Source organism: Ptychodera flava, chromosome 1 (assembly GCF_041260155.1).
Source record: "Ptychodera flava strain L36383 chromosome 1, AS_Pfla_20210202, whole genome shotgun sequence".
Classification (NCBI taxonomy): Eukaryota; Metazoa; Hemichordata; class Enteropneusta; family Ptychoderidae; genus Ptychodera; species Ptychodera flava.
This window is the reverse complement of record NC_091928.1, coordinates 60,033,825-60,058,532: the sequence shown is the minus strand read 5'-3', so window position 1 is coordinate 60,058,532 and position 24,708 is coordinate 60,033,825. Positions and strand designations below refer to the sequence as shown.

The window sequence follows — 24,708 nt, the reverse complement described above, 5'->3', positions numbered from 1 at the left end:
GTTCTTTAACTCCCTGAAGTGTGGGAACAATATTTCGCTTCTACACATATGTATCACAGTGTTCTTAACTAACACTGCAAGCATTGTATGGCCCGTAATTCCATCAGTGCAAATTATTGGGCCCTCTGGGCGGCACTTGTAAATGTATGGGCACTAATGTCTGTGTATCATACATTACACACTAAGCCTTCCCCGATTCGTCCTATAACATAAGTCCCTTTAGCCTGAGGACAATATTTCATTTTTTCATCTTGTTATCAATATCATGCCCCCCATCGTGGTAAAATTCTAAGTTATAGCCCTCGTCTTTAGTATGGGGCTACAGCCTGTACATTATAAATTCTACACAAAGCCTCCGTCCCAACCTTGGTCCTATAACATCAGTCCCATATACCTGAGGACAATAATTTAACTTGGCATGTTTCTGTCACCCTGTTCCTTACTGACAACGTGAATATCATGTCCCCCTTCGTGGCATCAGTGAACGTTATAAGCCCCGCTTTCAGTATGCTTCTGGAGCTTGTGTTGTATGTATTGTACGTAAAGCCCTCCCCTTCGTTCAATAACATAAGTCCCTTATGCCTGAGGACAATAATTTAACTTTGCATGTTTCTATCAAACTCTTTGCTACTGACACTGTGAATATCATGTCCCCTTGGTGCCAAAATTTAAAGTTATAGGCCCCGTCTTCAATATGGCGCTAATCCTTTTATAGTAAACGTTATACACTATGCCCCCATTCGTCCAATAACATAAGTCCCTTATGCCTGAGGACAATAATTTAACTTTGCATGTTTCTATCACACTCTTTGCTACTGACACTGTGAATATCATGTCCCCTTCGTGCCAAAATTTAAAGTTATAGGCCCCGTCTTCAGTATGGCGCTAATCCTTTTATAGTAAATGTTATACACTATGCCCCCCTTCGTCCAATAACATAAGTCCCTTATGCCTGAGGACAATAATTTTACTTTGCATATTTCTATCACAATCTTTCCTACTGACACTGTGAATATCATGTCCCCTTCGAGCCAAAATTCAAACTTATAGGCCCCGTCTTCAGTATGGCGCTAATCCTTTTATAGTAAATGTTATACACTATGCGCCCCCCCCCTTCGTCCAATAACACAAGTCCCTTATGCCTGAGGACAATAATTTTACTTTGCATATTTCTATCACAATCTTTCCTACTGACACTGTGAATATCATGTCCCCTTCGAGCCAAAATTCAAACTTATAGGCCCCGTCTTCAGTATGGCGCTAATCCTTTTATAGTAAATGTTATACACTATGCGCCCCCCCCCCTTCGTCCAATAACATAAGTCCCTTATGGACAATAATTTAACTGTCCGTGTTTCTATCACACTCTTTGCTACTGACACTGTGAATATCATGTCCCCTTCGTGCCAAAATTTAAAGTTATAGGCCCCGTCTTCAGTATGGCGCTAATCCTTTTATAGTAAATGTTATACACTATGCCCCCCCTCGTCCAATAACATAAGTCCCTTATGCCTGAGGACAATAATTTAACTTTGCATGTTTCTATCAAACTCTTTGCTACTGACACTGTGAATATCATGTCCCCTTCGAGCCAAAATTTAAAGTTATAGGCCCCGTCTTCAGTATGGCGCTAATCCTTTTATATTAAACGTTATACACTATGCCCCCCCCCTCGTCCAATAACATAAGTCCCTTATGCCCGATGACAATAATTTAACTGTCCATGTTTCTATCACACTCTTTGCTACTGACACTGTAAAATCATGTCCCCTTCGTGCCAAAATTTAAAGTTTGAGGCCCCATCTTCAGTATGGCGCTAATCCTTTTATAGTAAATGTTATACACTATGCCCCCCTTCGTCCAATAACATACGTCCCTTATGCCTGAGGACAATAATTTTACTTTGCATATTTCTATCACACTCTTTGCTACTGACACAGTGAATATCATGTCCCCTTCGAGCCAAAATTTAAAGTTATAGGCCCCGTCTTCAGTATGGCGCTAATCCTTCTATAGTTAATGTTACACACTATGCCCCCCCCCTTCGTCCAATAACATAAGTCCTTATGCCTGAGGACAATAATTTACTTTGCATGTTTCTATCACACTCTTTGCTACGGACACTGTGAATATCATGTCCCCTAGTGCCAAAATTCAAAGTTATAGACCCCGTCTTCAGTATGGCGCTAATCCTTTTATCGTAAATGTTATACACTATGCCCCCCCCCCTTCGTCCAATAACATAAGTCCCTTATGCCAGACGACAATAGTTTAACTGTCCATATTTCTATCAAACTCTTTCCTACTGACACTGTAAAAATCATGTCCCCTTCGTGCCAAAATTTAAAGTTTTAGGCCCCGTCTTCAGTATGGCGCTAATCCTTTTGTAGTAAATGTTATACACTTTGCCCCCCCCCCCTTCGTCCAATAACATAAGTCCCTTATGCCTGAGGACAATAATTTTACTTTGCATGTTTCTATCACACTCTTTGCCACTGACACTGTGAATATCATGTCCCCTTCGAGCCAAATTTAAAGTTATAGGCCCCATCTTCAGTATGGCGCTAATCCTTTTATAGTAAATGTTACACACTATGCCCCCCCCCTTCGTCCAATAACATAAGTCCTTAATGCCTGAGGACAATAATTTTACTTTGCATATTTCTATCACACTCTTTGCTAAGGACACTGTGAATATCATGTCCCCTTAGCGCCAAATTCAAATTTATAAGCCCCGTCTTCAGTATGGCGCTAATCCTTTTATAGTAAATGTTATACACTATGCGCCTCTTCGTCCAATAACATAAATCCCTTATGCCTGAGGACAATAATTTTACTTTGCATGTTTCTATCACACTCTTTGCTACTGACATTGTGAATATCATGTCCCCTTCGAGCCAAATTTAAAGTTATAGGCCCCGTCTTCAGTATGGCGCTAATCCTTCTATAGTTAATGTTACACACTATGCCCCCCACCCCTTCGTCAATAACATAAGTCCTTATGCCTGAGGACAATAATTTAACTTTGCATGTTTCTATCACACACTTTGCTACGGACACTGTGAATATCAGGTCCCCTAGTGCCAAAATTCAAAGTTATAGGCCCCGTCTTCAGTATGGCGCTAAACCTTTTATATTAAATGTTATACACTATGCCCCCCCTTCGTCCGATAACATAAGTCCCTTATGCCCGACGACAATAATTTAACTGTCCATGTTTCTATCACACTCTTTGCTACTGACACTGTAAAAATCATGTCCCCTTCGTGCCAAAATTTAAAGTTTGAGGCCCCGTCTTCAGTATTGCGCTAATCCTTTTATAGTAAACGTTATACACTTTGCCCCCCCCTTCGTTCAATAACATACGTCCCTTATGCCTGAGGACAATAATTTTACTTTGCATGTTTCTATCACACTCTTTGCTACTGACATTGTGAATATCATGTCCCCTTCGAGCCAAAATTTAAAGTTATAGGCCCCATCTTCAGTATGGCGCTAATCCTTCTATAGTAAATGTTACACACTATGCCCCCCTTCGTCCAATAACATACGTCCCTTATGCCTGAGGACAATAATTTTACTTTGCATGTTTCTATCACACTCTTTGCTACTGACATTGTGAATATCATGTCCCCTTCGAGCCAAAATTTAAAGTTATAGGCCCCATCTTCAGTATTGCGCTAATCCTTCTATAGTAAATGTTACACACTATGCCCCCCTTCGTCCAATAACATACGTCCCTTATGCCTGAGGACAATAATTTTACTTTGCATGTTCTATCACACTCTTTGCTACTGACACTGTGAATATCATGTTCCCTTCGAGCCAAAATTTAAAGTTATAGGCCCCGTCTTCAGTATGGCGCTAATCCTTCTATAGTTAATGTTATACACTATGCCCCCCTTCGTCCTAATAACATACGTCCCTTATGCCTGAGGACAATAATTTAACTGTCCGTGTTTCTATCACACTCTTTGCTACTGACACTGTGAATATCATGTCCCCTTCGTGCCAAAATTTAAAGTTATAGGCCCCGTCTTCAGTATGGCGCTAATCCTTTTGTAGTAAATGTTATACACTTTGCCCCCCTTTGTCCAATAACATAAGTCCCTTATGCCTGAGGACAATTATTTAACTTTGCATGTTTCTATCACAGTCTCCGCTACTGACACTGTGAATATCATGTCCCCTAGTGCCAAAATTTAAAGTTTTAGGCCCCGTCTTCAGTATGGCGCTAATCCTTTTATATTAAACGTTATACACTATGCCCCCCCCTTCGTCCAATAACATAAGTCCCTTATGCCCGACGACAATTGTTTAACTGTCCATGTTTCTATCAAACTCTTTGCTACTGACACTGTGAATATCATGTCCCCTAGTGCCAAAATTTAAAGTTATAGGCCCCGTCTTCAGTATGGCGCTAATCCTTTTGTAGTAAATGTTATACACTTTGCCCCCCCCCTTCGTCCAATAACATAAGTCCCTTATGCCTGAGGACAATAATTTTACTTTGCATGTTTCTATCACACTCTTTGCTACTGACACTGTGAATATTATGTCCCCTTTGAGCCAAAATTAAAGTTATAGGCCCCGTCTTCAGTATGGCGCTAATCCTTTTATAGTAAATGTTACACAATATGCCCCCCCCCTTCGTCCAATAACATAAGTCCCTTATGCCTGAGGACAATAATTTAACTTTGCATGTTTCTATCACACACTTTGCTACGGACACTGTGAATATCAGGTCCCCTAGTGCCAAAATTCAAAGTTATAGGCCCCGTCTTCAGTATGGCGCTAAACCTTTTATATTAAATGTTATACACTATGCCCCCCCTTCGTCCGATAACATAAGTCCCTTATGCCCGACGACAATAATTTAACTGTCCATGTTTCTATCACACTCTTTGCTACTGACACTGTAAAAATCATGTCCCCTTCGTGCCAAAATTTAAAGTTTGAGGCCCCGTCTTCAGTATTGCGCTAATCCTTTTATAGTAAACGTTATACACTTTGCCCCCCCCCCCTTCGTTCAATAACATACGTCCCTTATGCCTGAGGACAATAATTTTACTTTGCATGTTTCTATCACACTCTTTGCTACTGACATTGTGAATATCATGTCCCCTTCGAGCCAAAATTTAAAGTTATAGGCCCCATCTTCAGTATGGCGCTAATCCTTCTATAGTAAATGTTACACACTATGCCCCCTTCGTCCAATAACATACGTCCCTTATGCCTGAGGACAATAATTTTACTTTGCATGTTTCTATCACACTCTTTGCTACTGACATTGTGAATATCATGTCCCCTTCGAGCCAAATTTAAAGTTATAGGCCCCATCTTCAGTATTGCGCTAATCCTTCTATAGTAAATGTTACACACTATGCCCCCCTTCGTCCAATAACATACGTCCCTTATGCCTGAGGACAATAATTTAACTTTGCATGTTTCTATCACACTCTTTGCCACTGACACTGTGAATATCATGTTCCCTTCGAGCCAAAATTTAAAGTTATAGGCCCCGTCTTCAGTATGGCGCTAATCCTTCTATAGTTAATGTTATACACTATGCCCCCCTTCGTCCAATAACATACGTCCTTTATGCCTGAGGACAATAATTTAACTGTCCGTGTTTCTATCACACTCTTTGCTACTGACACTGTGAATATCATGTCCCCTTGGTGCCAAAATTTAAAGTTATAGGCCCGTCTTCAGTATGGCGCTAATCCTTTTGTAGTAAATGTTATACACTTTGCCCCCCTTTGTCCAATAACATAAGTCCCTTATGCCTGAGGACAATTATTTTACTTTGCATGTTTCTATCACACTCTTTGCTACTGACACTGTGAATATCATGTCCCCTAGTGCCAAAACTTAAAGTTTTAGGCCCCGTCTTCAGTATGGCGCTAATCCTTTTATATTAAACGTTATACACTATGCCCCCCCTTCGTCCAATAACATAAGTCCCTTATGCCCGACGACAATGTTTAACTGTCCATGTTTCTATCAAACTCTTTGCTACTGACACTGTGAATATCATGTCCCCTAGTGCCAAAATTTAAAGTTTTAGGCCCGTCTTCAGTATGGCGCTAATCCTTTTGTAGTAAATGTTATACACTTTGCCCCCCCCCCTTCGTCCAATAACATAAGTCCCTTATGCCTGAGGACAATAATTTAACTTTGCATGTTTCTATCACACTCTTTGCTACTGACACTGTGAATATCATGTCCCCTTTGAGCCAAAATTTAAAGTTATAGGCCCCGTCTTCAGTATGGCGCTAATCCTTTTATAGTAAATGTTACACAATATGCCCCCCCCCCTTCGTCCAATAACATAAGTCCCTTATGCCTGAGGACAATAATTTAACTTTGCATGTTTCTATCACACACTTTGCTACTGACACTGTGAATATCATGTCCCCTAGTGCCAAAATTCAAAGTTATAAGCCCGTCTTCAGTATGGCGCTAATCCTTTTATAGTAAATATTATACACATATGCGCCCCCTTCGTCCATTAACATAAGTCCCTTATGCCTGAGGACAATAATTTTACTTTGCATGTTTCTATCACACTCTTTGCTACTGACACTGTGAATATCATGTTCCCTTCGAGCCAAAATTTAAAGTTATAGGCCCCGTCTTCAGTATGGCGCTAATCCTTCTATAGTTACTGTTACACACTATGCCCCCCACCCTTCGTCCAATAACATAAGTCCTTAATGCCTGAGGACAATAATTTAACTTTGCATGTTTCTATCACACTCTTTGCTACGGACACTGTGAATATCATGTCCCCTAGTGCCAAAGTTTAAAGTTATAGGCCCCGTCTTCAGTATGGCACTTATCCTTTTATATCAAACATTATACACTATGCCCCCCTTCGTCTAATAACATACGTCCCTTATGCCCGACGACAATAATTTAACTGTCTCATGTTTCTATCACACTCTTTGCTACTGACTCTGTAAATATCATGTCCCCTTCGTGCCAAAATTTAAAGCTATAGGCCCCGTCTTCAATAGCGCTAATCCTTTTATAGTAAATGTTATACACTTTGCCCCCCCCCTTCGTCCAATAACATACGTCCCTTATGCCTGAGGACAATAATTTTACTTTTCATATTTCTATCGCACTCTTTGCTACTGACACTGTGAACATCATGTCCCCTTCGAGCCAAAATTTAAAGTTTGAGGCCCCGTCTTCAGTATGGCGCTAATCCTTTTATAGTAAATGTTATACACTATGCTCCCCCTTCGTCCAATAACATAAGTCCCTTATGCCTGAGGACAATAATTTAACTTTGCATGTTTCTATCACACTCTTTGCTACTGACACTGTGAATATCATGTCCCCTTTGAGCCAAAATTTAAAGTTAGAGGCCCCGTCTTCAGTATTGCGCTAATCCCTTTATAGTAAACTTTATACACTATGCCTCGCCATCGTCCAATAAGTCCCTTATAACTGAGGATAATAATTTAACTTTGCATGTTTCTATCAAACTCTTTGCTACTGACTTTGTAAAAATCATGTCCCCTTCGAGCCAAAATTTAAAGTTATAGGCCCCATCTTCAGTATGGCGCTAATCCTTCTATAGTTAACGTTATACACTATGCCCCCCCCTTCGTCCAATAACATAAGTCCCTTATGCCTGAGGACAATAATTTAACTTTGCATGTTTCTATCACACTCTTTGCTACGGACACTGCGAATATCATGTCCCCTTGGTGCCAAAATTTAATGTTATAGGCCCTGTCTTCAGTTTGGCGCTAATGCCTTCATATAATACGTTATACACTATGCCCCCCCCCTTCGTCCAATAACATAGTCCCTTATGCCTGAGGACACTTTTTCATTTTTGTATATTGTTATGAATGTGTTTTTACTGACACTGACAATATCATGTCTCCCTTCGCTGCAAAATTTAAAGTTATAGACCCCGTCTTCAGTATGGCACTAATGCCTCTATATTAATCATAACGCACAAAGCCCTCCTCTTTTGTTCATGCATTTAAGTCCCTGAAGCGTGAGAACAATACTTAATTTTTACATGCTTTTCTCAAAGTGTTTCTTCTATTACTATGAATATCTTGTCACCTTCAGGCCATCAGTGATAGTTATGGGCCCCGATCAGTATGATGCTGGTACTTGTGTATTGCACTGTACCAAAGCCCTTCCTTCGGCCAATAGAAACGTACTTTAAGTGTAAGGATAATTTTTCTTTTTTGCATATTGTTGTGAAATTAGTCTCTACAAAGACGGTGAATATCATGTCCCCTTTAAGGTAACAGTGGTAGTTATAGACCCCCATCAGATTAGTGCCAGTGCGTGTATATATTCAGTGCGCATAAAGCCCCCTCCTCCTTGGTCTACTAACATAAGTCCCTTAAGCGTGTGGGTAATATTTCACTTTTGCGTATTTTAATCAAAGCCAGGACAATATTCATTTTTGCATGGTGTTGTCAAAGTTTTATGTACTTACAATGTGAATATCATAGCCCTTCGTATTTCCCCCTTCCCCCTTCGTTTTAGTTTTTCCCATTTCGCGTACATTTCGGTTGCAATCCATTGTACACTGCAGGTCAACCATAGATATGAACGGGTCAACTACTTACTGAACCTCGGACAACGCCTTGCTCATTATTATCTTCTGTGTACTCTGAGTGAATTCTGACGTAATATTTTTTAAACCTTTGTTTACTTTTCTTCCCGATATCATTTGGCCATGTGCAATCGATAGGTGTGGAGGTACCATGTTGCATGACTAGCAGTACATCAACTGGAATGACTTTTCGGGAGCCGTCTGAAAACGTCAGGAGGGTTGCTCAAAGGGGACATCCCCTCTCGTGCTCTCCCCCTTAGGGTATTCTAACAATTTTACTGGTAAAAGACAAATTGAAAACACCTCTCTGATTGCACCAGACTGCATCATTGCACACATCAATTTCTCAAAATTTTCCATGCAAGATAGGGGACAGCCCCCTCTGACACTTTCCCCCTCAGCCTCTTGCGTGTTCTCAACCCCCCTGTACTTTCAAATTTTGCCCTGTCAGATATCCTGGTGAAAACCCTGTCATGATACCAATTCAAATTAAACAATATACTATATGGTTAGATACTGGTTATAGCGTGAGCTTTTATATCTGTATTTTGTTGTGACTTTGAACATCATTTTGTTGGTTGCACCCTTTTCAACCGTCATGAGATAACCGATGATAATCTAGCAGGGTACATCAGAAATTGAAAGTTCTTTACCATTGCAGTATTTTTGGTATTTAACTTTTCTAGGGGGGGGGGGGTTCAGTCAAATTTAAGAGTTAGAGAGGGGGTTACTCAAATTCATCATGGTTGACAGTGGGTACTCGAAATTTCAGAGTTTCCGATGAAATTCCGCCGACCCCCCCCCCCCCCCCGGGCCGTAAATAATCACGGCTCCCCCAGTACATACCGGTACATTGTGTATACCTTATAGTGTATAGACACGATGGTATTTCTTGACCTCCACATCAACGACCTCTGTTGACCCCTGTTGACCTCTATTATGCTCTCGTTCAGTCAACATTGACGACCCTAGGTAGTGCATGAGGCGAACAAAACCTGGCAACTTTAAAGTATCGGTGCTACTTCTTTTCACATGGGTAGGAAATAACAAGTACTGACCTCCCGTCAAATCTCGTTCTGCCCGTGGAATTTTTATTGCAACACACCCAAAGGTGACACACCTGTTTTGCCGGACTGCAATCACGCTTCACATATATTATTGGTACACAGTATATCACAATCTCGACTACAAAACATTTAGGCTGCATTCACAAAAAACTAAATTGGGTGGGAACTTGTGGAAATCAAAGGAAATTTGAAAGCCCGGGGTTAGTAAAATGGTAGATTTGAAAGGTTTGCACTGGGTATAGGGGTTGGATCTGAAAATATTTTGGTTCCCATTTTTTACATTATCAAATTCAACAGTTTGGTAAGTAAGCTTAATTTAATAATAATTGAATGAATAACATTGCTATATCATCCAATGGCTCTAATGTTAATATAATTACACACATTCTAGAATCATTCTATAGCATTTCATAACTTTCATTTTGAAACAATTTAAAATAGTGTGAATTTTCATGGATGGGTGAAACAAGACTAATGGACCTTATGACAGGGGACAGTAGCTACACTTGATATATATTTTTCTGCTGTATCTAAATCCGTGCAGATTATGCTACGTATGATTACTGTGACAACCACATTCTTTTCCCGCCATACCATTTACAACGTACTCAACAGTCAAATCTATTCAATTACAAAAAACTCTGCACGACATCTTTCCTTTACACGTGTCTTTTGCTGTTGCAAAGTCTAGTGGCGTGGGGCGTCGTGAAATAAAAGTCAGCACCGAACAAAAATTCTAATGAAGTGGAAACGCAGCAACTTTCTCCGATTTGTATGACAGTTTGTGCGTACTGTTGACCGTGAGTCGGCCAGATCTTCAACGGAAGAATAAAGATAAAGTTTCCAATGCAACGGATTTCATTGCATTGCTCAATTTACAAACTGTCCTACTTCTGAATTTATCAAACAAACTTTAAATGACAGTGTCATCGTTGTAAACTTATGTAAATGTATTACTGTTGTCAGCATTATGTTTTTTCAATTGACGTAATTATGTTTATGTTTACATATTTGCCGATGTTGCCATTTTAAATAGATAAATAAATAATGATAAACCCTCGGCGCTACCTAACAAGATGTTTGTACCGTTTCAAGTTAAACATGCGTTTCAAAGATTGACAATAATTATTCAGCAAGAGTTACTGCAGTGGAACTCGCTTCCCAGTCCCGTGGTCAGCGCAACATCGCAGCTGTGTTTTCAAAGTAATTTGCTCTACCATTACAATAGTTTTTCGACAGTCTCGCACGCAGACTGTGCAATATGCATCTTTTAAAGTTCATTAACTGGCAGACCTACTGCCTTTCTTTGTTGTGTTTCGTGCTTACTGTGTGTATGTGATGTCTAGTTGTTTGGTTTGCTCTTTGTATGAATAGTAAATGTTAACTTGGGAAGTGCTTTAAATGGATAAAAATCTTCCCACGACCCCAGACTTTATCAGAAATAAACAAAAACAAACAAACAGATAAATAAATAAATAAATAAAACTTGCACAACTTTAGGCTTTGACTTTGCAAAGTTCCCGCTAAACAATGCCAGTAATATGAGGGTGAACTGTAGGCCTACTGCAATCCATTCAGCCCTAAAGTACGATTGATGCTGAACTATAATTAGCTATTTAATAGCTGTATTTGTTCTGTTACCCGCTCACAAGTTTTCTGTACAACCACGCTTACAAAATCACCTTGTGACGGCTAGGTCAGGTCAAACCCACACACCTGTGACATGTCTATTAATATTTCCAAGGCGAATACTTATATTAGCAGCATGTCTGCGTACAAGGCCCTTTAGTATAAGGCCACACAGATGTTTAAATTGAAATTATATGAATATTTTCATGGATGGAAATGTACCGATAAGTATTATCTAAGGAACTCTGGAACTCAGTATACAATCAAATAGATAGGGGGCGTTTGTGTCCGCTGTAATAAATATTCATGATTTACGTCATAACGTCGTGGAATTTTCCGCAACCTAGGGAAACCGCACTGTATTTTCTTATACCGGCACGACATTGTACCGGTCCGTGTTGATCACGGCGTTTGGTCTCGCTTTTTTAGCGACCCGTCGACCATACATCTCAAATTAGAGTGTACCTGTTTAAACAGTAACCTTGGCAACCATAATAAGCTGGCGTTTTAGACAAACGGAGTGCGTGAATCAGTGAAATCCGGGATAGTTCCTCATACGACACTACTGTGCCAATCGACGCGTACCGGGCACAGCATCTGTGGGCAGACATCTGTCAGAGGCACGGGTGAGTGAACTTTCCCCTAAATGACCAGTGTAGCGACACGTGCACCGATACCTGTGCTAGTATTTCTCAATCGAAATAGTATATCTTCTCCTGTGATACACCTAACGAATGTTGACTGTTGTTTATTTTCAGTGAGTACACTAGTAAACAGACAGACCAAAGGGCGGCCTTCGTTTTTCAGACATCTCCAAGGAAGCGTGACGGTGCTATTGAAAACGTGAGAGTACGTACACTGACGTATATGCTCGTCCAAGGACACAGTCCAGGTACCTTTCAGTCTGTAGTGTTCACGTGACCTGACATCAAGTCAATAATGCCTAGCGGTGGTGGAGCAGGAGTCAAGTACCAGTCTGGAAATAGTGCCGTACGTGTTCTGTATGAAGACGTCGGCTGGGACTGGAAGAGTGTGGTCGTCATAATTCTTGGCTGTGTTGACTTGGTGACCGACTGGCTCAATTACGCAGCATGGGCCAACCTGGGCTCCGGTCTTTTGGTCGGTCCGCCCCACACTATGACCTTGTTTGGCCTTCTGGTGTTCAGCATAGCGGGAACGTTCAGCTTTGCCTTTGATACGGTGAACACCTTCATGAAAGCTAAGGGGCGTAAACACGTTACACAAGATTATGCTGGATTGGTGCCTATGTGGCTTGAAGACGTACCGCTGGCGTGTCTCAATGTCTTTATTGCGCCATGTTCCTGGGCTACGGCAAAAGTTACCCAACTCGTGGCAGTCGCCGTGGCAGCGATCGTCTGCCTGTTTAAGTTTTTCAAGCTGCTCTTCAACTTCTGTTTTCGCGGAACGTGCTGTGAACGTCCTGTCACCAGCGTCCTCATTCTGGCTTTGGCCTTCTTCGGAACCGGTATCGTGTTCTGCTGTTCCATCGCCGTGTTCGTCCGCAACCTTCAGCAACTGCAGGCCGCCCACTCGTATGGCTTACAGAACGCCTACGTTTCAATGCCATCGACTTACCAGAAACACGTCTTGGCTAACCTAGAAGACATCACAACCCAGGAAAACAACGACATCACGTACATCGAATATGTCTGCAATCGTACCTTAAACACAGGCGTCATCGGTACACTCTGCCCACCTGAGTTCGAAGACCCATCAGTCGAAAGTATCATTTTCGGATTTGAGTACATATTACCAAGCGATAAAATCCCATACGGCAATATAGTGTACGACACGAAGTTGAGATACTTTAGCGGGAAATGCGAGACACACGGCAAGTTGGAGTCGCCTTCTTATTTATGGTACTGTGTCAAAGACCAGGGCGGTTACTGCACCATGTCCTGGGAACGAAATCTTTGCAAAATTTCTACCGAACCGGCATGGGAAGAAGAGGTCAGCATGAACTGTAATATGGGTCAGAAAATTATTGAACAGAGATAACCATGCCAATGAAAATAGCTTACAGTAGTTCTAAAGAGACTTTTAGTGTATATCTTTGTTACCCATTGAAGGAATTGCATTATACACAGGTAATAATTTCAAAAACACCAGACTACAAAACACCTTGCACTTCTAATCAATCCATACTGCCCGATTCACAGACTCAGGTAGGAAGAATTATACAGCACTGTTTTCAAATTAATAAGCGATGTACATGCGACAAGAGCGGGCATACTAACTAACATGTGACATTTGCTGTATAACCATCGAGCTCTTTCTGATGACCTTAACCACGGTCAAACATCCGGGTATTCTTGTTTCGTAACGCGCGGACCATTACATGCACAAGGCATAAGCTTCTATCGTTTCAGCTTGTCTTGTTTGTTACTTTAATAAACATGTTGAAGACTGGCAAGTGTTATTATTTGGATTTTCAACTATAAGGCTAATATGCCGGAGGCAAAATTTCATTCTATAGGCAATAACTTCGTATTTCAAGAAAAGTGAGATGTTAATCTATGGGACATGTTTGTGGCACAGAAAACAATAGGTTTGAAATTTTGGAAGGTCAATATGAACTATTTTCGGACCTGCATGAGCTTCGGTGTCTTTCAGTTGAGCCAGAAAGATGCTAATTACTTTGACGAAATTAGGCAAATTATGATTATGGTTATAAATAGTACTACATTTTACAATTTTAGAGATTATCCTACAAATATTGTAATTTTATTATTTTTGATAACTGCTATGTCAACTTCGAGGGTTAGACCACGGCACCTCATTCCAGTTTATTATGGAGGGAGGGACCGTGGTAAGACCAATGTTTATGTATACAGTACGTTTAGGACGTTGATATCATGACGTATTTGTTGACGATGCAACAATGCTGTTTCCGTAATTAGTAACTAGAGGCTGCATTCAGTATCTCGATTCTGTAACCATAGCAACCATTTCATGGTTCAGTGGAAATTTCCCTTGGGTTCAGATGGGGAACTGTTCTAAAAACGTTTGATATGAGAGAGGAGATACTGCACTAAATTATGTTATTTCTGTTACAGTTTATCAGGATTATTTCCTCTCCGCGGTGTATTATATTGACATTGTCGAAGAATTTATTGACCTATGCGTGTCGGCAGCTATTTTCAGGCACGGTTTACACGCACGTTGTTATTGTTGCTGGTCGGAATATTCTATCGTACAGCTGAATTGCAAAAATGGAAATTAATTCAACCTGATTACATGTTGTGCTAGTGAAAACAAAATTCGGCTTTATATGTTGCGCATTTGTATTTTACCTACTTTCTCTGTGGACAGGCTTGAAACGCGTTGAAGACAGGAATTGTTTGTCTAAAACTCGCAATAATTTTTGGGGTGATTGACAAAGCTAAGAAACGATAATCTTGTCCAATGCTTTAACCAAATGTTCAAAATATTTGTGTAGATTGAACTCCAAAAATTTCATTGATATTTCAACTTTTGAATATTTCTTTACAGTTCTCAGATAAATAGAACAAGCAATATAACGTCAGAATGAGGCCAAGAATTTTTAATCCGGACATCAATTTAATTTGGCGATAGGATTAGTTTAAACAGCGCCCGTATGTTTATCGATGATGACCGAAACAAAGTTCGATTTCTGCCTTCTGTGTTCGAGAACGACACAATCGGTATCAACCCACAGTGATGTCACCTTTTGATTGTGCCACGTTTTACGTTGTACTATTTGTCAGTTTTTCTTACTTCCCATTTTTTGCTCACTTTTCATGGCTTTCACGTTAGTTGCCGAGATATAGGGAGAATAACGAAGTCATTTTATCATACCTATTGGTAACCCATTCTGACCCAAATTCCTGATATCAGTTCGCGAAATCAGGACACGTTTTATTTACTGTACTTGTAGCCGTATGGTGTAGAGTGCGGCTGTGTACATGGAAGTAGGTCATAGTTCGACAAATAATTATCGGCTCCATCAATTTTACAACAATAGATAGGTCGCTTATCGCTCTATAGCGAACTGATAGTTTTGTGTTCCACTGCGTTTGATGGTGCACCTTCCATTAAACACAGACAATAAGAACGGAACCTTAAATACGAAAGCAACTTTTATCTACCTGTCTGACGTATTCTTTACAAGTTATCACCCAGTATGTATATTTGTCATCCCGTGATCGCACTCTGGCTGTAGCTTGTACATATTTGAACAGCCTGTGTTAGAAACACTACTATAAAATAACCGGCAAGCCTACCCGGTATTTAGATTAAACCACATGTCAAATCTGACAAAGTTTGAAATTGTTCTGATTAATCTTTTATATATCTCCATGGATTTAATGATATATGCTTATTCAGATCTCTGTACATGAAATACAAATAGTCCACCATTCTCCAAAATGGCAGACGATTAGCTTGCCACTATTTGGCGGGAAAGTTGCTGTATTGTGGCAATGTATCACACAACGTAAGTTGTGTAGGAGTTGACAAGCCATGAAAGGAGGAGGAAGGGCCTACGTCTGTCAATCACGCATTTTAGTTTTCATTGCTATTTTGAGATATCCATTTTTTATCATACAATTATTGTGTATTAATTGTTCACTTTCAATGTCATCGTTATGTCTTTCATCTGTTGTTGACCTTTGCTTTGTAGCAAGCAGTCTGTCATTCATTCAAAACATGATTCGTAACTGTATGATCAGTGACCTATTTTTGACACGTTTTCTTTTTTCAAAGATTTTTGTATTCATCCAAGAACAAGAGACGTCATCGATAGAAAGCGAGCGATTCTGTTGTAAGACTTAGCTGCTATCGATTGTTAATAAAATGGTCAAGATTCATTAACAGTCTCATTCTAAATATGGCACACCAAATAACAGCATTGATAAAATGACCGGCATGGAGATGTTTGATCCATAAACACTGCATATCGTGTATGACGTACTTCATGGAATGCACGTCGACTTGGCGCTTCTTCAATTTACTAATTCCATTAACGTACTCGGAACTATATATGTATAAAATGGCTACATATGAAATGGCTAGACGCAATACATTCAAAAAGTCTTTTCTGTATTTTTATAGACATGTTATTTTAATTGATGAGGATGTCACCTGATGAAGTTTACTTTCTCTGATTTGCTGTCACAATATCATGTAATGATTGACTTAGCATGAAGTGCGTTATTTATTAAGGCATCCATGCCTTCATTCAGTGTGTCTGTTCTATCAACTTGATATTAAATAATCATGATTGGATTAATACCGTTCTCTCTAGAGTAAAATGAATGTAAGATATCAATGATTTCTATATTGAATTAATATCTCTAATAAACTTCATTTACATGTCTATCTTAATATGTATATTTACAGAAATTTAGAATAAAATCTTGTATTGCTTCTATTAACACGTGACTATCAGCCTTACTCTGACGAATGAATCAACCTTTAACCTTACAAGGCAAGTGCGTCAGTAATGTTGTTCATTCAGTGAATGTGTGTGACGTAACATCATGTCATGTACGTGAGAGAGGAATGTCGGTCATGGGGCCTCATTCAGTGAACTGCCACGGTTTTTGATTTATACGACGAACATATACGAGTGCGAGCTTGTTCTGAAAATCTTTTAAGGATAGTTTCTGATTGTAGTCAGACTTGGAGAGGTTCTCCGCATATGTTCCCGCACTGCTATAGTGGCATGCCAGTTATAGACGTGATTTTGTCAGTGAAGAACCTGTAGTCTGTTTTGCGCTGTTTTATCTAATTCAAATTTTATTCTGTGATTTTGAAATCGCACATTCAAGTGAGTCAACTTCAAACTATGTCTTTTCATGTAGTTTTGGTATTCCCAAGAAATTTCGGGTTTGGGAATCGCATATTTCTTCTTAAGGGTGTCACAATTTTAGACATCCTAATATCTGTTTTCAAAGCAGTACTTTCATTACTGGAATTGAAACCTCATGACTAAATCATGTACATAGAATTTTAAATAAATTATACATAATTTTTTAAATGAAATAAATTAATTTTTACGAATCAGTTTTGAGCAGAATGACTCCGTAGAGAAAGCGTATGCAAATTTTCAGTCACGTGAAACAGTTGGTATGGCAACCTGCAGAAAGCTGGTTTCACTCTATAGATCAAGACTGCAGTAATTGTGTCGCTATGGCAGCCAAGCTTGCGAAGGTCAGCATGCCCTACACAAATCAGACGTCGAAGGCTAGGCTGGTGAACTATGTAAACATTCACCCTGGGGAGGAAAAGCACTCAAAGCGTTAGCATATCTTCGTAAGCTAGATCAAGTCATTTCCTGGCATTTGCACAATCCTAACTCTCGCAGACGATATTTCAATTATGTAACCGACTGTACCTTGTATCAGAAGAATTTCTTTCCTAACAGATCACAGGAGAGACGAAAGAGTTGTCAAAGAAAGGACATACCATTGCATCTGCTCTGATCGCATTGCTGCATTTATTTTGATGATACTATCTGATCAGCCTCTAAGAAATGTACTCGTCTATATTTGGACAACTTTGAAGGGCAAGATCCAGTTCCATCGTCCTTTGGTTGCTCATTTTACTGTCCTTGATTGCTCGTGGAAATATATATCTGAAAAATTGGGCAATGATGCGTCACTTCATGAATGAATGTAATGCCGGAGATAGTAATGAAAATGTTTCGGTATCGGGATTCAAACACACATTTTCACGCTGATAGTCGTGTTGAAGCTAAACAAACCGTAATACGGATTTCAACACTTTCGTTTGCCAAACAGTTCCCAACAAACAAATAAAGCCACAGTTTCAAATCACAGCTTGGCTTCCTCATTCAAATACTCACTCCCTGGAATGAAATTTTGAAAAAGAGCTTCCGTTTAAATATATGTTCAAAAATAGAGTTGGTCGGTCGGAAAACTTTTTAATTTTTATTTTCAATGCTTTACGGCCAATAAAAGAAACCAGAAATTGGAAAAATCGTTAGCGATACTTTATAAATGTGGAAAATAGTTCAGAAACTTTTGTACTTGGCTTCATAACGATGTGATTGAAGTAGCATAATAAAATTAACCTTCCTTCTTTGCAAACATTTTCTCACTTACGTCTGGCCATGTAGACGTGAGAAATCATGAAATGTCACAGGTTACCGACCTTTTGATATTTCAATCACGTGAGATTGTCATATTAATCCATATTAATCACTTGTCATTGCATTTTGCCAAATGAATGTTCTTGAAGATTTATGCTATACATGTATGCCATACATTGTCCCAAACAGACAGTGTGTCACGGAGTGACATCAGCCAAAGAACAAGATATGCAACTCCAACACAATTTATAACAAAGACGCTGTTTTCAACCACAAGACTATGATATTTCAAGTGAATAACGATAAGCGGTACTTTCTGAACAGATCGGAACCTCACAGTTTTGGAGCCTGTATGTTTAAGCCATTTAGTCAACTAATAATTTACAGAAAATGACCCCTTAGGTACCGTTCAGTTTTTACGGCCGGGGGGGCGGCAAAATCCAGGGGGGGTCATCGTAATTTTGGAATCCGCAAAGGGGGGGGTCATCGCTTTTTCACTGGTAGGAAAGGGGGGGTCACCACATTTTCAAAAACATAATACCAACAATAAAGGTCACTTTATGCCATGGCCATGATCGACCCTCTTTACCGGCGGTCCGCCTTCAGCGGCCCACTACAATAAATATACATTATGTATTACCCATGACCCTCTAACGGGCAGACGCCTTTGGTGCCCCACTCCAATTAGGTTTACTTCATGCAATGGCCATGATTGACCCTCTTTACCGGCGGGCCGCCTTCGGCGGCCCACTACAATAGATATACATTAATTAAAGAGCAGACGCCTTTGGCGGCCCACTCCAATTAGGTTTATGCATGGCATGCAATGGCCATGATTGACCCTCTTTACCGGCGGGCCGCCTCCGGCGGCCCACTACAATAAATTGACTTTATGTAATACCCCACGGCAATCTTACCGTAAAATTCCCAATTGAAGCCGCGGCTTGTATTAGAAACATTTTTGAGGGACCCTGGGATCACGCACTGAATAATGGTAATGGCCGCGCGCCTTCAGCGGCCCTGTCCAGTAAAGTCTACTTTATGCAATAGCCATGATCGACCCTCTTTACCGGCGTGCCACCTTTGGTGGCCCACTAGAATAAAGTTGACTTTACGTAATGGCCCATGACCCTCTTAACCGGAGGGCTGCCTTTGGTGAACCACTCCAATAAAGTTTACTTTATACAATGTCCATGGACATGAGTTGTCTATGGAAATGAAGTTAAAAATTGCCTTACAGTCGTCCTAATAACAGACGTTTCAATGGATGTGGCTGAGAAGTTTGTGCACTGGCATCGAATAAAGTGCGCCGCGTACCGGAGTTCAAATCCAAACCATGCGGGTAAATTTGACATATGGGTTTTGGTTATTTTTCAGGGGGGGGGGTCATCAATTTTTTTGTCTGATAAAGGGGGGGGTCATCTTTTTTTCACAAAAAATGCAGGGGGGGTCTATATTTTTTTGAACACCGGCGACAAGATTTTGCCGGCCCCCCCCCCCCCCAGGCCGTAAAAACTGAACGCTCCCTTATTGATACGACTACGGAGTTTATGAGAGTTGTTGGAATGCCACGTTTTTCGTCACGGGTGGTGCTACCGCGCTAAGTGCATTTAATAACCAGTCTGTTCAGCACAGAGCAAAGTTCGCGACTCATTCAGAATTTGTATGTAGAGTATCGACGCCGAATCATAAATTAAAAAATTGCCTCAGCGTGATTAGTTAAACAAGTTGATAATATTCGTACAATTTCGCCATTGCCCGCCATACTAGTCGGCTAGATCCCATTACCTCCATCATTAGGCTAAACTTCCTTTAACTCCCGTTTTTCCAGTTCACATAAATTAACATATTGATAAGCAAACTTACACCTGTTCAGGCAGGTGTTAGTGACTGGCACTGCATGAAGTGATCTGAGAATTAAATTGATGATATACGATCTAACAACAGAGCTAGTAGAGACCAAAAGAAGTGTTAGAAGACGACTTTTTATTTCGTTCAAATGAGGAATCGCGATCATTTTCCAACGTTTCTGTCTTTGTGAAAGCAAATTAAACGTTTCCACCAGTCTCTGGTAGTGGCAAACCATCTTACGAGAACCATTATTGGTTTTAGGGTTTATTTATTGGCTTTTTCGTGATGCCAATTTGTGACATGTTGGCATGTAGCAATATTTCAATCATCAATCAACATAACAAGGAATATTATGGAACTACAAGAAAAACATTAACCTGTGCATAGGCTTGGGCAACAGTGAATCCGACCATAAAACAGCTTGCCGCCTCCCGACCAACCCCAGACGACTACCACAAATAGTCGTCTGCGGCCCAACAGAAACGCATCCCGTGTGACATTGAATGTAACCTGGCTACAGGGGCACATGACTTGTTATCTGTCTGACCATTTTGATGCCCTGAAACAAGCGTGGTGGCTGCGTGATGGAAAATTACTTCATGATACAGGTGAAACGTATTGACATTTCCCACAAAGGTTATCTCCTACCACAGCTTTCTGATACCGTCTACCCTGATAACCACTTATGTGTGCCACGAACGAGTTTTACTCATAAATGCTGCATGGAACTTAGGGGGTCCAAGCGCCATATAAACGGAAATTGTCGTATTATCTGTTGGCTTATCAATATCAGAATCATGAGAGAAATGATGTGACGTAGACTCCATCAAAGAACACTGGGAGATATAGTTGATGTCAGGCACGATTTGTAGCTTGCCTTGCTGTTTTGTTGCTGTTGACGATACACTTCTTACATTATGTATAGCTGTCATTCTTATGAGTTGAGTTGTCAGATTCTATAAATTAACTTGTAACTATTTTTGGCCTCTTACCCGCTTCAAAGACTGAAATTAGTTTATTTCAAATCGTTGCTTAAAAGTTTAGAATGTTCACTGCAGTTTGCATTAGTTTATTTGCAAGTTTTCTTTGTTGGATGTGAATAATAATAGTACATCCACTTTTCTGTACATTTCGTGCTAAATGTCCAGATTCCGTGATCGAGCAGAATGACTGTAAAATACATTTGTTGGTAGATTGCATTTAAAGAGGAAAATCTCACTGCCAGTGATTGAACACGCCCATTAATAAAAAAAGCGACAAATGAACGATACCGTGTTCGTTAGCACAGTTTGTTATAGTGACATTATTTTGAATCGTCTAAATGCCATTTCAAGTCAAAATTTAGACTAATACATCACCATCAATTTTTCAAGTTCATGGTCATCCGTGTACAGTGCATTAATATTCGAGTAATATTTACCAATCGCACTGCATTTTTCGTTCCTGCGAAATTTTATAAAAAATTAAAATCTAACATAATCGTGACTCATCTGGAGCAGCTAAGTTACGAGTTCTTTTAACACTATACATAGTTAATGTACCTCCAAGAACTGGAAATATAAATACAGTTAAGTGAATGAATATTACATACACCGATATCAGCGTTCACACACATTGTTGGAAATACCACACACAGTATCTCATCGATCGTTTGTTGAAGAATATCGACCACCATCGCATTATTATGCATAACATTATGTATTTATATCTGCTGAAATCGAGTCCCTATTGCATGAATAAGAGCATGTGCAGAAAATAGAGTCACGATTGACAGGTGGTCAGCTTGATACAGATTTGATGTGAAAGATGAGTGTCCTGCATCGAACCAAGAAATGGGTGCTGTAATCATGACATGTGTCTACATGTAGCAAGATATGTGTACATGCAGCAATATGTATACCATTCAGACGCGACGGTGTTCAGCTTAGAAGGTCGATATTTTTAGATTCATGCCATCACCGCTGTTGTGAAATGGATCCATGCCAACTCAGGAGTAGAAGGGCGTCTATTTCAATTATGTAGCCGCCTTTTTTAAAGGAATGTATTATATTCACTGATTTTCCTATCAAAATCCACCCATCAAATGCTTCGTCAAGAAAGCTGTGTCAAGGTATCCAAAATAACAATTAACCTACAAAGTGTTCAATGTAGACATAGATTCACATCACAGGTCGTCTGGTCACTAACTCGGTTCCTGGATAGTTCAACAAACGTAAAATGAGCTTACGTCATTGAAAACAGATCGACAGAAAGCTAGATAAGTTCAGCAAAGCTAATGTAGCGTATTTATAAATTGCTGGTATTGTTTTCCGGTAGTATTCTGAAATTAGAAAATGTATTAATAGACTGCTTTAGTGTCAATACGTAATTTTGTATTAGGCTAATGCGCATGGCTGTTTTTGACGAGACTGAGTGCATCATATCACCGTCTAGTCTGCTTTGACGTGACTGAGTGCATCATATCACCGTCTAGTCTGCTTTGACGTGACTGAGTGCATCATATCATCGTCTAGTCTGCTTTGACGAGACTGAGTGCATCATATCACCGTGTAGTCTGCTTTGCTTTTCATGACATACGAGACATTGCACTTAGCATCTGGCGCTAAAAGGGGTCATTCCTTGGATGAAGTTCCTTGCAAACCTCAGTTTCCAAGAGTTAGAGTGAATGGAATTCAGTGTTTTCATTTTGGCATCAATATGATGAACGTGTTTGAAAAGAGATTCTGTCGATGTTTTTTCTAAATAAAAAAAATCGGCATCGACAAAATTCAGAATCCACCTCTATGAATTAAATTTGAAGGGAAATCGCTGGTTCGTTTTCTTGTATCGAGCACGATTGGAACTAACTTGGGATAATTGGATGATGAGTAATGTCGATTTAATCTACAAATCTACATCTGCTTTTCTTTTTATATTACACACTTGTTTTTATGAGTAATTTGCAATATTGAAACATTCAGCTATATGGCACCTAACACTTTGAGAAATTTGAAAAATATGAAAATCCAATTATCCCAAATTACTTCCAATCGTGTTATCGTTAGACGATAGCACAGAACTCAATTCAAGGGCATACATATTTTTTTCAACATGTGTCAAAAGTTGCTATTGTAACGCTCTAAACGAAAGGCATTCAGACAGTTTGATTTTCAATAATGATGCTCCGTGATTTAGTCAAAACTCAATGTTAAGTGCCTAGCTTCTTTTCCATACCGCATGTCTTATAGTCAGTGCTACGACAGAACTGGTCGCCATAACAACAGTTCGATGGTCTTGGATTTCCCGGTAGACCGAGATTTGATAATGATATGGCTTAGCGATACACAGATTAGTTTAAATTATACATTAGTGGAAAACGTTGCCTGCATGGTTTTGATGATGTAGCAGACTCTCTCCGGAATCGCTAATGTTCAAGTCATACACTATAAATAAATCATGTAAAGCCATTCTGTGTCTGAATTCAACTCTTGCTACAGCCTAATGGCTTTGCAACGACCATAAAATATTCAAAGTTTCCACGATAATTTGTTGACAACTAGTCACGAATTCTATTCTACCAATTCGTAAAGTACTTTGCAATTGGCTATTTCGTTTATAAATCCTAAAGTATCCATTCGAAAACTGCTTTGCCATTGGCTATTTCATTGGTAGATTCAATCCATTCGTTAACTGCTTTGCCATTGGCTATTTCGTAGATAGATCGATTCTAAACCGACGGATTATATTTGATCTGAGCGACAATCAAGATGCTAGAGCCGTAGACAGGTAAACAGAAGTATCTAGTCATTAAACGAGGAAAAACAGGTTTTGATGAAAATTGGCAATTCACAGGATACAGACTCGGAATCACATCGGAATTCAGAATCAGAACTTTTCATATAATTTGTAAACTGGACAATATACTACAATGGGTCGTATAATGATGGAAACGTGTGCACCACCTTTTTTGTACAGAAATGCATTATATACATCTTACCTGTGAATGTAAAGCAACAACAGTTTTCGATAGAAAGGTATAAGACAAATCTTCCAATATATGGCGGTTATCATTGGTTAGTTGACTTTGAAACTATATGCTGACTAAGCTAGTGCAATACACTATAAAAATCAACATTTTCTCAGCATTCAGGGAATATACGAGAGTACACAATCATGAAGACAGAATTCAGCACGGACTTCAAGTCACCTGGCTAAGAGTTACAGTAACTCAAATCTACCGAAGCCATTTCAACTGAAGCGTTACAGTAAATCGTTAGTAAATGTTAAAAGGGTAGTGTCACCGTTTATGTAGGCTGTTAACTACAGTATTGTAGCGACATCGTGAAATAAGACTTCAAATCTAACGGAGTTCATTACCCATGCCTCATAGAAATGACCCCTTTCTCTGCATTGAATTTCTAAATGGAATAACAATCTTTTCCATCAATATTGTCATGTACTCCTTTTTCTCTAATCGACCTTGAAAA

General features: G+C 39.7%; 1 protein-coding gene across 1 annotated transcript; it reads left to right on the top strand.

Annotated features, from left to right (window-relative positions):
• The first annotated feature begins 11,635 nt into the window (after nucleotides 1-11,635).
• LOC139142161 (uncharacterized) lies at nucleotides 11,636-16,712 on the top strand. Its single transcript, XM_070712017.1, has 2 exons — nucleotides 11,636-11,921; nucleotides 12,054-16,712. Exon 2 carries the CDS (start codon nucleotides 12,235-12,237, stop codon nucleotides 13,312-13,314), a length of 1,080 nt encoding a protein of 359 aa, XP_070568118.1. The 5' UTR covers nucleotides 11,636-11,921; nucleotides 12,054-12,234; the 3' UTR covers nucleotides 13,315-16,712.
• Nucleotides 16,713-24,708: the final 7,996 nt, after the last annotated feature.

What these genes read in the sequence shown, in the direction of transcription:
- LOC139142161 (XM_070712017.1), top strand. Translation starts at nt 12,235, where the DNA reads ATGCCTAGCGGTGGTGGAGCAGGAGTCAAGTACCAGTCTGGAAATAGT.